We start from the raw sequence: 14,636 nt of genomic DNA on the forward strand, positions 1-14,636 counted from the left end.
ACACCAAGAGCCACAGGCTGCAGCAGCCACCTCAACTTCACCACCCATGTCCAGCCAGCAAAGGTCACGGCACAGCTACCTCACCAAGTGCTCACTGGCCCTGCTGCCTGCCACTAGTCCACCAAGTAAAAGCCCCAGCGTCCGTCTCTCTGGGAAGAACTGGAAATCCTGCCGTGTGCAGGCTGGATGCAAATTCACGGACCGGCTTACCTCAGGCCTCCTGAAGCTAGGACAAGAAGCTGGGGGGGGGGGGGGAGAGCAATCTCATTCAGCAGGATGTAAACAATGGAATGCATAATGCCAATGGTCCCCACCTTTGCTCTCCATGACAACACTTCCGGTGTTACCATGTCACACGCACCTGTCCTTGCTCAGTGCTTTAGATAACCGGCCACCAACTCAGGCCACTCAAGGAGCGTATTATTGCCATTTTGATAGACAAAGCAATTACTGTTGAAGATGCTGAAACATCTCGCCTGGGGTTCAAGAGTCATAAAGTCAAATTTTTCCCTGAGCTTTTTCTGGATCTAGAATCTGCACTCAACTAATTCCTGAAGGCATTCTTGCTGGTAGTACATGTTTCCTGGGTGTAAAGGGGCTGTGACGGGCAGTCTGGGGGAGGGGGGGATGGTGGAAAGGTCACAGCATTCAGCCAACTGCCTTCCTATATAAAAAAAAAAATCTCTCAACAAGGAAGTCCCGCCCCTGTAACACTATTGCTCCAACCGTTTTCTGGGCCAGCTCATCCGTCAGCTGCTCATTGGCTCTGGTCTTGTCCTCCACTTCCTGTGACTTCTGGTCATAATTGACAGCCAGCTCCTCCAGGGCCTGGAGGACTTCTTTCACTTCGTCTTTGGCTGCCTCGTTTTCAATCTGGAGGCGTGTCAGCTCCTCCTGTATCTTCTCGTAGTCTCTTCTTGTGGAGGCCAGAAGCTGAGGAAATGAGAAGGAAGAGTGGGTGACTCCACTAATTATACGGCAACGACCTGTGCTCTACCCGCAAAGAGCAACTTTATAACGAGATACAAGAAAACAGCCTGGAAACACGCAGGCGCCAGGAACTCTCACTGTATAGTACAGATGCTAAATGCATTTTCAAATGTTATTCCAAAAATCTTTTCTTTTTTTTCCTTTTTAACTTGGGAATCTTATTCTTAAGTCAAAGACTGAACTACACACACACACACACACACACACACACACACACACACCACGGCATAGAAAACAAGCTGATTGCCTTTTCCATGTTAAACAAAAGCTGGGAAAACCATTCCAAATGACCATATTAACACTGGCAGAGCTTTTGAAATCAGTGCCATGATTTCATACTGGACATAAGCTGATTTCAAAATCACCAACAGTACTTAAAATGAAGTCACATTTCCTTAATTTTAGGAATGTCTAGGAAAATATGCCTCAAATACTGACACGTGGTAATATGGGTTCCTGGGCTTGTAGATGGTTTCTTTAGCTTTGTTCCTATTGTTATTTTCTGATTTCCCTAACAAGAATATTAATTGCTTTGCAGGGGGGAAAGGTTTAAGCTGTAGCAAAGTGAACTGATCCAAGGCAGCTGCATCTCTCTTGGGGATGCCGAGAACGGCAAATACAAGCAGGTGGCTTCAACACCAGGTAAGATAGAAACCTATTCCATCTGGTTCCCTTGACTCGAAAGGCACAGATTGTCCCCCCACAAAATCCCAGTCATTACACTGTAAAGACGATGGGAAACAGGAAGGAAATGGTTACAGGGACAGTAATTTCCGGGTGTGGGGGACTGAGCCTGGAGCATCACCTCTACCACCCGCCATCACTACGTTGTATGAGCCAATCAGCTTTAGCCGTGAAGCAAAGGCATCTTAAAACACAAAAGAGGAGAATACTTAGGTGATCTCAGCAAGAGAACTTTGAATCATCTTGGTAGATTGGCTGGATGTGCTTTGCTTGGGTTCCTGTATGTAAAATTTATGGCAAAACAGTGTGTTTACCGTAGCATGCCGCCAGGGGGAGGCTGCAAACAGCCAGCCTCCTTTATAGTATGCCAAAGACAGTTGCCCGGCACTGACTTTCCCTCTGATGCTCTACATCTGATTTTGGTTTGGGTTTTTTTTTTTCCCCTGTACAACAGTGGCAGAACATGGCCTATGCCAAAGTATAAACAATATTTTTGCAAGAGTCAGGTTATAGAACAAGCTTAGGAATCCATCAATAGACGTCTAGACAGAGGAAATGTGAGAGGGAGACTGGATGGATGGATGGATGGATGGATGGACGGACGGACAGATGGATGGACAAATCGAAAGGCAGGTAGAAAGATGACATGACAGATACAAACACATAATAAAATTTTATTTAGCAATAAATAGAAGATTATGTCATCTGTAAGAAAAGATCTGAGACACCACATTAAGAAAATTAGCCAGGCGCAGGAAGACAAATGTCACATTTGTTCTATATGGACTTTAGCGGGTTAGCTTGGAAAAGGAAGTAGGGGAAAAAAAAAACAGGAAAGGGAGGTGCGACAGGAAAGGGGAACAGGGTGAACGCGGTCGAAGTGCACTAGACGCGCGTGAACACGCCACAGACAAAGCATTCTGTTCCTGTGCAGCGGCTCACATGCAGAGGTGAAGCAGCCTCAATAGCGGAGTACTGCTTTGCAGGGGCTGAGCAAGGTACCTGCCCTCCCAGGGCTAAGCAGAGCACAGACTCGAAGGCCTACAAAGTCACACGCTTGTCTAGGCCCAGCCACAGTCACCCTTTAGCAGGCACTGGTAAGAGAACTACCAAGAAATCTCCGTGTGCTTTAAGGTCTTGAAAAAATTATTTGCGAGTTATATTTCTAGGACTAACATTAACAACAAAAACTGGTTAAAAAAAATCGTAAAAAAGAATTTATTGCGTTCTTTACCTCGTCCTGATCCAGCATCTGCTGCTTCAGCTTCTCAGCCAGCTGGCTCTGCTGGTTAATTTCATCGTCCTACGATGAAACATCACATTTAATTTTTGGTTAGTTTATGTCAGTTTTGCTGCCCTGGTTTCCCTTCCGGAATCAGACACCAAGAGGCCAGTCCTAAGTTCGCTCGTTAGATGGGGAGAGGCGGGGACGGCAGGAGACAATCCTGTGAGCTTGTTGATTGGTATATTTCTTTACCCAGCATTTTTCCCCGGCAAGTGTGACATCTACAAAGCAAACCCAAATTCTGTCCATCCAGAAATCAGATGTCTTGTACTTGGGGACTGAAGGGGACTCCAGATATATCCTTCCCCAAGCACAGATATTAATGGAATGGACTGTCTGTGACCACGAACGCTGCCAAGCAACAAGGAAGGACGGGCCACTATTTGCGCACCAACGCCGTCTACTTAGCGTAGCAAAACTAGTGCTTATATGGTGTTTTCCCTTTGGTATCAACAGACAGCCCTCTTGGTTGGCTATCAATGGTCTTCTCAGATGAAAGACAAAACAAGCAAACAAACCTTGCCACGAACTGGGTGTGCACGCAGGAATGCCTCTTTCAAAGTGGCTACTACAGTGGGAAAAACAGCAGCTTTCTTCACTGCCATTAGGTGTCGCTGCTGAGAAAGCAGGAACGCTGCGGGCCTCTCTCCCCGCCAAGAAGCCACCTCTAATGAAGGAGAGGCAGCCGGGCTTGACGCCTAACCACCGAGGCAGAACGTGGCCTTTACTGCTCTGTTTTCATGATTCCAAATGAAATTTTAAGTCCAGTCTATGAAAAATGACAATGGGGCTTTAGGCTCACCTATCCTTCAGTTATGAGTGAAAACGTGCTGTTTGCTGACCTGTGTCGGGATGCGCGCCTGGCAAGCAGTCAAATCCAGCTCCGTGTCCTGATTCTGTGTTTTCCCCATTAACCTTGCCCTACCCGGCACTGCAGCGCTCTGGATCTGTTCCAGAGGTGAGGTAAGAGGGGTGGATGACAGGACCTGTTTTCCACAGACATCCACAGCGTGTGTGGTGGTATCTACATCAGTGCTGGCCTGTGGTTTGTGGATGGGGTAGCTAGTGCCTTCCAGAGAGCACGAGCATTCTTAGGTCCGTAGCATAGGCTTGGAATGTCCTGAGACTGTGCCTTGGTCTTTCCTACACACGGGTCTCAGTGTCTCTGCTCAGAAAGCCCATTTGCCTTGACCTTTATACGCCACTGTTCCATCAATAATCATAAATAATCAATAATCATGAAATATTGATGGTGTTCCTCCCCACTCAGATTGCTGGCCGAACTAGAGAAACCACAGCACAGCAAACCTGCCCAGAACGGGGGTCCCTAGCTAACTCGCCATTTTGTAGGACATGTTTCTCCTCACCTCCATATACTTAGCATGGCAGTTACAAGCATCAAGTCTGTATTTCTGTTCCTCAGCACAAGAAAGGTAAACAGCTTTACATAACAGACCCAGAGAGCGCGCCCTCGGGATCCACTATCTCATCTCTCCCCTAAGACAAATAAGAGAAACCTGCCCCAGAGTGACAGAAATGAGAAGGGAAGGGCAAGGTTCCTTGCGCTCTTGGCAAAGCCTGAAGATGCACCTTCCTCCCTGGCAGGTGACAAGCTGAGATGTGATTTAAAAGGGGGGGGGGAGCCCCATCCCGGAAGGATGGAAACAGGACTCCATCAGAGAGCCAATCAGCACTAGCGTCATTTCCCGATGCAGATTCACCCTTTAGGACGGCAACCTTCTAAGGGTTTAGTGCTGTCTATTCTGACTTCATTTTCATCTCCTAAGCCTTTCTGAATAAGGTATGCCATGCTTTCTGCAGGTCGAGTGTATCTCTTAGGACATGTTTAAGCACGCTCACACCGAGATTACAGATTTCAATGCACTTTTCGAAAATTAATTTTGTAGTGGGAATATCTTATACATGAGATAATACGGTCACCTCAGTTGTCCAAAGGTCACTGGTGACCTTTAATTCTGGAGATGTTTTTGCTACACAGTAATTAGTGCAGTACTTAATCGACTTGCCAATCCTGAATTCACTGTCTCCAATGAGAGACAGGGCTAATATCAATATTTTAATGCTATAACCCGATCCCCATCATACTGACAGTCCTTTGACGTTACCACATGACGTGGCTTCTCCATCAAGCAAAGAGAACACACAGAGGAGACAAATGAGAAATCTAGTAATTATACTATACTCTTATATACAAAGATAGCATACATTGCTATCTCTGAAGTGGCACCCGGGAGTCCTGAGTAACAGATGAGGATAGCACACAGGCAAGCAGGGCATCTCCCTGGGGCTTCTTATCATTAAGTCACAGATCTACTACAAAGGGCGCGCTTTTCCATCAAACAGCTGGAGCTTGGGGTGTAGCTGTCCTTAGACCCATGAGGAACAGCACAGAGGGTTTGGGAGAAACTGGGTTATCTTCCTCCCACTGCATCATAAAAAGATTCACTAAAGATGACCAATTTCTTGGTAAAAGGGCTGAGGTCAAAATGAATTGAGTGTGGGGCTCGGGGTCAAGAGCTAGGAAAACCCGTTCCTGCTCTGCCACCAATGGGCTGGGAAAACTTAAGGAAGACACATGCAGCTACCCAGGCTAAGGCTTCACCTCCCTCCAGACACTTCCTGTCCTACCATTCCGTATCCAAGAAGACGCTATGACCTAACCATGCATTCTCAAAACACCTAAAGGCCTAAGTCACCAGAAGCGGGGAGCTTTCTTTTAGAGTCTCCGAGGGAACACATAAGGATGACAGCTGAGGGGACAGAATCGAGCAGCTCACACACACGACTGGCAGTGGACCACGGGCTTGATGCCCTCCAGGACATCGCCTCTGGGCTCTGTTCTCTCCCACCTCTCAGCATCACAGAGCCAATTCCGACCCGCCATCCAAGAATCTATAGATGCCAGAATCTGTGAGGTGGGGAAGGGATTCTATCTGGTTTTCTTCACTGTTCAAAACAAAACAGTTCTTTGGAGAAATCAGGAAGTTGGATTAAAAGATTAACTTCCTATTGATCTCCTTTTGCATTGGGATCTTGAGTGTAAGACACAGGTAAAATAAAGGCAAAGAGTACACAAAGGGCATGAGGGGCCAAGTAAGTACCCAGTCTCGTGGGTGTGGGGATTTGTGAGATGGGTTTTTGGAAGGGTAGGATTTAATCTTTGGGGGGTCATATTAACTCCCAGAACTATGAAACAAGCGGAAGGAGCATCCTCAAGACAGCCAGTCACATTCAGCTTGCAAAGGTGATACCAGTCTCTGGGCTTTACCCCACAGACAGAGCCCTGTGAGATTAATGGTGACATTCCCAGAGCAAAGCTATTACATCCAGGCCAGAGGTGTCCCCATGGCACCTGAGCCGAACCACCAGAGAAAAGATTAAACCAGACTGACGATATCAGCAACCTCGATGAAATGAACTGAAAGAGCTTAGGGTATCCCGGGGGGGGGGGGGGGGNGGGGGGGGGGGGGGGGGGGGGGGGGGGGGGGGGGGGGGGGGGCAATGTGCCGGGATCACATGACATGCTCATTTAGTCTCTGTGCCTCAGGGGTTCCTAACTGGACCTTACTGGGGAAGACTGGTACATGCTGTGCGTGGAGTCTTTCTTGTTATTCCAGCCTTCGCAGTTACTCAGTTACGTGACTACCCGAGCCCTAAAAGTTTGTCCCAGGATTAAGTATCCCCAATTAGCATGTTCAAACTATATCACTCAACTATCTACCTCTGTAAAGGGCTTCACAGCAGAAAGGCCATCGTCTCTAATGTGATTAGTTCTGAAACTCAGGGCTTTAGATTAAAGTACCACTTGAGTCCTCGGAGTCACCTGCCTTGTCCCAGGCCGGTGCTACTGTTGACTTTACCAAGAAGAAAAGGAAAGAGGCAAGTGCACCCACGCACACTCACACGGCCCTCCTCTCCTGCAGCAATCTGCACAGACAGATCGCTCTAAAGGTGAGCGCTTGTCTACCCAGACCACCTGCCCCCAACTTCCTGGTTCTTCTAATCACTCCTCCATGAAGGTTTCTACTCCCACAGCAATCAAACCAGAAACCGGGAATCAGGAAGCCAGACATCCACAGCCTTCTGCAGCCCCATCTCAGCTCCAGGGAGGCTTGGTGCTGGGTGTGCTTGCGACCTTCTGTCTGTGCCCCAGGGTGAAGGTCTCTGGCTAACACATATAACAGGCATGCAGAAGCTGCCTCTGTCAGGAAGCCCTGGCCCCACAAAGCCAAGGAAAAGCAGGATAAAAGTCTATTGCCTCCGTCTTCATCCTGTATCTCTCTTTCCTTTTGTCAGTCGCCTGATTAATTCTGCATATAAGCATGTTAATAACTCGGGGGGTATTTACCTCAAAACCTGTGCTATCTAAGCTATCTTGTCCCCTTCTCAAGTCTGAAGGCACAAACAGAAGAGTAACTGAGGTACTTTATAGTAAGGTTTTCCAGGGTCCTTTCTCAGACCCCCTCAAAGGTCCCTGAGTGTCCGCAGTCACTAACCTAAACCTGTAGTGCCCTGGGGTTCTAGTAAGAGGAAAGTCTTGCAGACACGGTACCACATGTTCAAATGAGAGCCGTCGACCCCTAGGAACTGACCTGTGTCGTCCCCCCCGCCCCAGATGCAATAAGTACCCTGGAGAGCCAAAACTGAGACAGTGGCCACGCCTTGACACTTCATTAAACACACCTTTTGCCTCCCGCCCCAGCGTCTCCCCTGTTTAGCCCTGAAGAAGAAGCTGGGGTCATGGAGCCCCGCATGCCTTCTTCTCCCTGATGTGGCAACACAGACGGAATCTTTCTCTTACTTATCTCTTTGCCATTAAGAGATAACATGGCTTATCTCTTTAACTGGGACTGAGTGGCGTCTTTGGGGCCCACGGAGACAGAGTTCTTGCCCTGAACCACAGACCTTATCGTCAAGCTGCCGGTACAGACTGGAGATCTCCTCGTCGTACTTCTCCTTCTCGGCGGAGATGCCGACAACGACGGGCGTGATGTTGTCTATGATGGGTGTGTTGTCGCAGGGCTCCAGGTTCTTTTGGTCCTTGGCACTGATTTGTTCGTCTTCAGGCACAGCTTCCCCTGAGGAAACACAGCAAGTGGGGCGCTGAGGACTAAAGACATCAAGCATGCAACCCTCCAGGAAGAATTCTAAAAATAGTCACCCCAGTGACAAACGCACAGCAGACACAACAAAGAGGCCTTGTGTAGAGCTGACGTCTGTTCTTTCTATTTGGGAAGAAAGGTGTAGCTAAATGGCCAATGCTGGACCAAGGATGCACGGCAGAAGTCAAACGGATCCACTGGTCACAGCTCTGGTAACAGGCCCAAGCCCTGCACGCATTTTCTTTTAGTGGAGAAATATGCTAGTACTTACCAGAATCATATTCTCTCTAGTCTCCGATTCAAAGGGAACCAGACCTCTGAGGCATCCTAATCACCAATTAATTATGTTACTGTGTCATTAGTAGAAACAGTCAAAGCAAGAAACACAGGGCCACTGTTTAACTAGAACGCTGTGGGACCCCAGTCCTGCCATCCTGAGACTCTCAGGAGCCAGGGGGAGGAAGTCAGGGCAGCTTCAACTCAAGGACCGGACCTGCCCAGTGTAATCACTCTCTCCACCACCATGATCTCCCCCAGGAAGCCCGGATTAATTGGCTCTGCTGGAGAGTTCAAATAGAATAATTTCTTGTGATGTCAGGTAGTCCCAGGGAAGAAAAAAAAAAAAGACAGCCAATCTAGAATCCATACACTTCTCAGCCTGCAGAGCAGGCTTTGCTAGGCCTTCAAAGGAAGCCCTGCTCAATTTGGCCATGCAAATGTGGGGAAAGGCACAGACCTCAAGCTGACCGAGGGCTGCCCCAACAGCAAAAGCATCAGGCACAGACAGAATGCGAAAAACAGATGCCATGAAACCACGCCGCCTGCCTTTTTCAACTGTCTCTCTGAAAAGCAAACCTCCACCGACCAGACTTCTCCGCCACAGCGTTTACCAGCGACTTCACACTCTCACTCCAGCCTGTGCGTCAGGACAGCCCAGGCCTCACTCGGCTTCTCAGTCCATGTTATCGGGTCCGCAAAAATTTCCCCGCCCTGAGCCCAACGTGGGAACAAAGACAGAAGACCTGAGATCTTCATCTGTACTCTCATGAACAGTGTACGGCATGGCTCGGGGAACCCACCTGAACACAGTGCACATTATCTCCGTGTAAGCAAAACACTGGGAGGGCCTGGATTGCTGCTTGTACGCAGGCTTCCGTGGAGGTAAAGCTAGCGTCAGTGATCTCACTTGTGCCAGTACCATCTAAAACAGCACTGCAAAGCAGAGCCTGGATAACCCATGCTTCCCTGCATGTAGAGCTAAGCCCCCCCCCTTCCCCCTTTGACTGGACTATACACTATGCATATACTTTTCTCTGAAACTATTGACCTGATATAAAACTGGAAGATCATGGTGGCCTTTTGGCTGAACCTGGACCAAATTCAGTATCTTGCCAAACACCAATCCCTGGCTTAAAATGTTTATCAACAACCTTAGGGTGAAGAAGGGTTTTATTCAGTTAAAGAATCTATATTCTCTACAGCCTGTTAAGCCCAGGGGCTATGAGAACAGCGAGATGGATGGGTGGATGGCTGGCTGGACAGACGGATGGGTGAGTGGATGGATCAGGATGAACGCCGTTTCCAACCACACAGAGAACTCAGAATGTGCCCTCAGACAGCCCAGCAATGTGCAGCACATACCAGAACCGTGGAAAGCCTCTTCCTCCTTTCCAATTCTGCCCCCGACACCTGGGATTTGTCATGCCCTGCCTACAGTTGTACTTTGGATTTTTCAGGAATAGCTTGTAAAATTTGGGAAACACAGCAATCCAGGGCACTGTGAATTTAACCTTCCTGCTTCAACATGCTGAAGGTGAGATTCTTAACTGTATGGACCCAGAAACCCGTCAACCATAACCATATCATCCACAGACTCAGTCACTGCAGGCAGAGATAAGATCCACAAACATCTGGAAGAGATGCACTTCCTATGGCCGGACAGGCAATGGCATCTGGAGGCTAGGCGAACTAAGGGCTACCCATGGGTGCTTTGTTTTGTAGGGACCAAGGATTCAGTCCTGTGACCCACAAATGATCCGATCAAACCAAAAGTAACAGCTCTGATTCCCCCTAAAACTTCCTTCTCTGTCATCTACAAACGACAGCATTACCGAGACGCAGGTGACGCCCTGGTTACAGAGGTCCAGCAAGATGACGATGCTGCTATGGGCCCCCTGAAAATGATCACTAGGCTCTCACGTCTCCAGTGCTACAGCGTGGTCCTGAAGCCACACTACACGTTTTCACGGCCTGATTAATCACAGGCCCATTGCCTGCTTGGCCTCTCCGTTTGCTTTTTGTAAAGGAGAAGAGGAAACAGCCCGGCTTGCTCGCCGAATCGTTCTACTAAAGACAGTGGATGTCACGGGCACGACTGGCACCACAGCCTCAAGTACCACCCCGTTCTCCCTCTGCTCCCCAGCATGGGGGCAGCTTCAGATGCTTGGCAGTTCCCATTATGTTTTACTTTTATTCTGAATTAATTTTTCTAGTAGATTCAAAATACCTGTGTGGCCAGTGCTCTTTTCAAAAACCACCAGCTACGCAAGTCCATTTCAGGGCTATTTTTATCATTATTAAAACGGTGTTTGAAAGCCACAGCGGTCTTTCTGGTTTCTCATGAGCGCTCCTCTGAATCAGCACGTCCACACCTCCCACAAGCTGCATGTAAACAGCAAGCTCTCGCCAGTTCATATTCTAAAGGTCAGGCAGGCATTAGTTTTTGCAGCAGCCATTCAGATAGATGGAGCTGAACAAGGCAGCCACACGCAGAAGCAGAGGCAGCACCGCTCCTTCCCAGAGAGGAACCAAAGGGTTTCCAAACACCCCCGCCCTTCAAAGAGGCTGGGAATGATTTCCAGAAGCGACCCTGGTAACTACACTGTCTGGGGACTGTAAATTCCCAACACCAGGCAAGAGCCGACACCAGGGAATCTGTCTCCATGGCAATCTCACCGTGTTAATCGAGAATATCCCCTGCACTGTAGTGTACTCCACAAGATGATTACGGAGTAACTGATGGAAAACAGAGAGGAGAAGCTGTGAGCCAACCCGAGGAAGGATAACGCCCCGCAATCAGTTGGGAAGAAAGACCACCAAGTGAAGATTAGCAACGATTTTTATTTCCCTTCTGCTTTATTAAAAGCAGATTTCTTTTAGCCCGGCCCACGAGGCTTGTACCTGCTGTCTATAGAAGAGCTTATAACCTTGGAGAACGTCTGGTTTTCTAAGCTGAAAGGCCTCCTTTCTTTAAATAAGCATCCTGGCATTTACTATTGTCAGCTGTAATTACCTTTAAGGACGGAAAAGATTCGTGTTTACACGGGAGCATTCACTTGGAGCATACCTATAAAGCTTGCAGAGCCTTCTAATTATAAAACGAAAAACCCCAGAGAGCATAAATAACATTTCTGCAAAAAAATGGAAATCCATCAGTTTCAAGGCATGAGAATGGCAGACCACCACCACCAACAACAACAAAATCTCATTAGGTCTATTAGTTAAAAATTCTAAAATGGGCTCATTTGGTTCCTTTTTTTCTTTAGGAATACCACCAGACTGCCAGGAAATCATTAAAATTTCACACATGAAATAGCAACAAGCTAGTTATTCTTTTCCTACGTCGAGTCCTTGAAACCTCTGGAGAACACAGGGAGGTAATTGCATTTTCTCAGCCACTCCGGGGCAGGGATTTGCAGGTCACTCACAGCTTCCACCAGGAACCACTGTAGATCTGGCCAACGAGGTGTTTTGTTTTAATACCAATTAAACCGGCCTAGTGGCAAACCTGATGGTAAGCAACTTCTGTATGGGAGACGCTAAGAGGAAATCATCAAGTTGCCAGATGGGCAGGAGCAGCTGGCTACAAGATGTCATTACATAAATGTGAAGTTAAAAAAAAAAATCATTCCTTTATGAGACTGTTTTGCATACAAATAGCATTCTTCACCCTTGTTCCTAAAAATACTGTAAGCAGCTCCTGATGTCCCTTTATCCCGTCTAAAGCAATTTTCTAATGTACTGGCTAACCAGATCCTGTGGCCTCTGACATTCATGACCTTTTGAGCAGGCCACGTGGTTTGCTGAGCAGTCGGTATTCTAATTAGTTTAGCTGTGCTCTCTCGGAGGAAGAAAGGCGAACTAAGCAAATTAGACATCCTGACTGACGCGCTCACTCCTGTGAGCTCACACCTACACACATCCAAGAGTGGACCCGCATCTCCCACAGACTCGAGGCTGAAAGAGCAAATCTCAACAGGCATAGTGATCCGCTCCTGAAACTCCTGCACTCCGGCAAGCTAAGGCAGGAAGGAGGATCAAAGGTCAAAGCCAGCCTGGGCAACACAGCAAAATCCTATCTACAGAAAGTCAAACAAAAGAAAGCATTTACTAGCATAGTTTCCACAGAAGACATAAATCAAAGCCCTCTCTACTCAGTTTATATCTTGGTATTCAACAGGAGAGGCAGTAGACATACCAGATGGCCTTTCCCCTGTCAGCCTGACACCTGGACTTCTGTCGGTTTTTTTTTTTTTTTTTTTTTTGACATGTACCTCTGTAATCGTTTTGGTTTAGGAGCCAACAACACACCTTAGCAGGTAAAGGTGCCTGTTGCCAAGCACATCCCCCGAGTTCAGTCCCTGGGACCCAGAGGGAGAGTACTAACCCCTGAAAGTTATCCTCTGTCGTTCACAAGGGAAGAGGGAAGTGAGGCGTGTACATGCATATATGCATGTGTACACACACATACACACACACACTAAATATAAAACTTTTAGAGTTTTGACAATAGTGAAAAATATCAGCCATGAATTTGAGAGAGCAAGGAGGAGGAGTGCATGGGAGTCTGGAGGGAGGAGACGGAAGGTAGAAAAGCTGAAATAAATTAATCTCAAAAATAAAATAAGTTTCAATTTTAAATTTGGGTTTGTTTTTTAGTTTTATTTTCCCTTTGTATTTTTCCCTTTTCTAAGAAATTACATTTTTATTCGCTTGTCCATGATTTTGAAAAGAGAAAACAATAACAGAGTTGAGACTAGACAGAGACAGCGCTGTCCCCTCTCTCGTGACTCCTTTCAAGGCAGGGGCTGTCTGCGGCCCAGCTGGCTTTAACCTGGGCTCGTCGCTTTTCCGCCCCTAGGAGGCTGGGAGGTGAGCTGTGATTGGTGTACGTGTGAGCTCCAGGTGCGAGCACAGTGCTGGCAGTTGATTTCTTTTAAAAATTACATTTACGTATTTATGTAGCGTAAGTCCACCCACAAACACGCGTGTCAAGGCGTCCACGTGGAGGTGGAGCACCATCCACAGAGCGGATTCTCGCCTTTCACCCCAGGGACTAAGCCACTCAAAGCCTTTCCCAGCACATTAGCCCCACTTCCATCCTGGTCCTCCAAATCTCCAAAACGATGTGGAAAATGAACCCCTGAGAAGAATCTGTCCCCCTGTCGTCACCACTCCAGCCTCGTGTTCAGATGCTTTTCAGATTCTGTGAGTTTTTTATATTCTTCCCAGGCTGGCTTTCTGTGCAAGCTGGGCAGGGTCAGTCACGGCTGCTACTTACAACCGAGGACAAGAAACTGGCTTCTTGGAGAATTAAGTCATGGCAGGGAGGTGACTCTCTCTTGTTAATAATAATTAATTATCAATAATAATAACAACAACAACGACGATGTGGCCAAGCAGAGGTGGCGCAGACCTTTAGTCCCAGCACTCAGGAGTGAGAGGCAGGTGGATATCTGAGTTTTAGACCAGCCTGGGCCACAGAGAACAACAAAAACAAAAAACAAACAAGAAGGTGTGGCCTCTCCTTAGGTGCACATACAAGTGCACAGAGCTAGCATCCCTCAATAGCAATGCCAAAATGAACTTGCAGGAGATATGCTCCTTGTCACAGGTCCTTTGAGAACGAAGGTCCAACCGTGTGTGTATGCAGGAGAGAACCGCACAGCTTGCGGTGCTGAAGGGGCTGCCGTCTGAGTCACTTGGAGCACTATGACAAAGTACCACAGGCGGGGGTCTTCTAAGCAGCAGAGCCATTTCCCATGACTTAGAAGTTGGGAGACTGAGATCATAGTGGCAACACAGCCCTGCCCTTGGATAAGATTGGGGGAGCTCTTCCAGGTTTGCAGACGACATCTCTTGAAGCACAGTGTCATGGGAATCACATAAGGCACTAATTCTCAAGAAATAATCACCTCCCGTGCTGGCTAGGTTTATGTCAACTTGATACAGACTCTTGTCAATTGAGAGATGGGAACCTCGGTTTAGAAAATGCCCCTATAAGCTTGGCTTCAGGCCTTATTTAATCTCAATTATTGTCTTAATTAGTAATTAATGCGGGAGAAACAAGTCTGTTGTGGGCGGGGCCACCTTTGGGCTGGTGGTCCTGGGTTGTATAAGAAAGCAGGCTGAACAAGCCATGGCAACAATCCAGTAGGCAGCTCCCCTCCATGGCCTCGGCATCAGCCCTGCCTCCAGGATCCTGCCCTGACTTCCTTCAGTGATGGACCACAATGCAGAAGTATAAGCCCAATAAACCCTTCCCTCCCCACATA

The 14,636-nt window shown here is 47.7% G+C and overlaps 1 protein-coding gene across 1 annotated transcript in view; it reads right to left on the bottom strand.

Annotated features, from left to right (window-relative positions):
* The window catches only part of Kif5c (kinesin family member 5C), a 156,789-nt gene that overhangs the window by 42,238 nt on the left and 99,915 nt on the right, over positions 1-14,636 (bottom strand). The window contains exons 12-14 of the mRNA XM_050139912.1: positions 7,886-8,058; positions 2,909-2,977; positions 727-933 (exon numbers count right to left, since the gene is read on the bottom strand). Coding sequence (XP_049995869.1) covers positions 727-933; positions 2,909-2,977; positions 7,886-8,058 — 449 coding nt within the window. The remainder of the gene's footprint in view (positions 1-726; positions 934-2,908; positions 2,978-7,885; positions 8,059-14,636) is intronic.

The sequence above is a fragment of the Alexandromys fortis genome, unplaced genomic scaffold, assembly GCF_014885135.2.
Source record: "Alexandromys fortis isolate MF-2015 unplaced genomic scaffold, M_Fortis_MF-2015_v1.1 scaffold_33, whole genome shotgun sequence".
In the NCBI taxonomy this organism is placed as follows: Eukaryota; Metazoa; Chordata; class Mammalia; order Rodentia; family Cricetidae; genus Alexandromys; species Alexandromys fortis.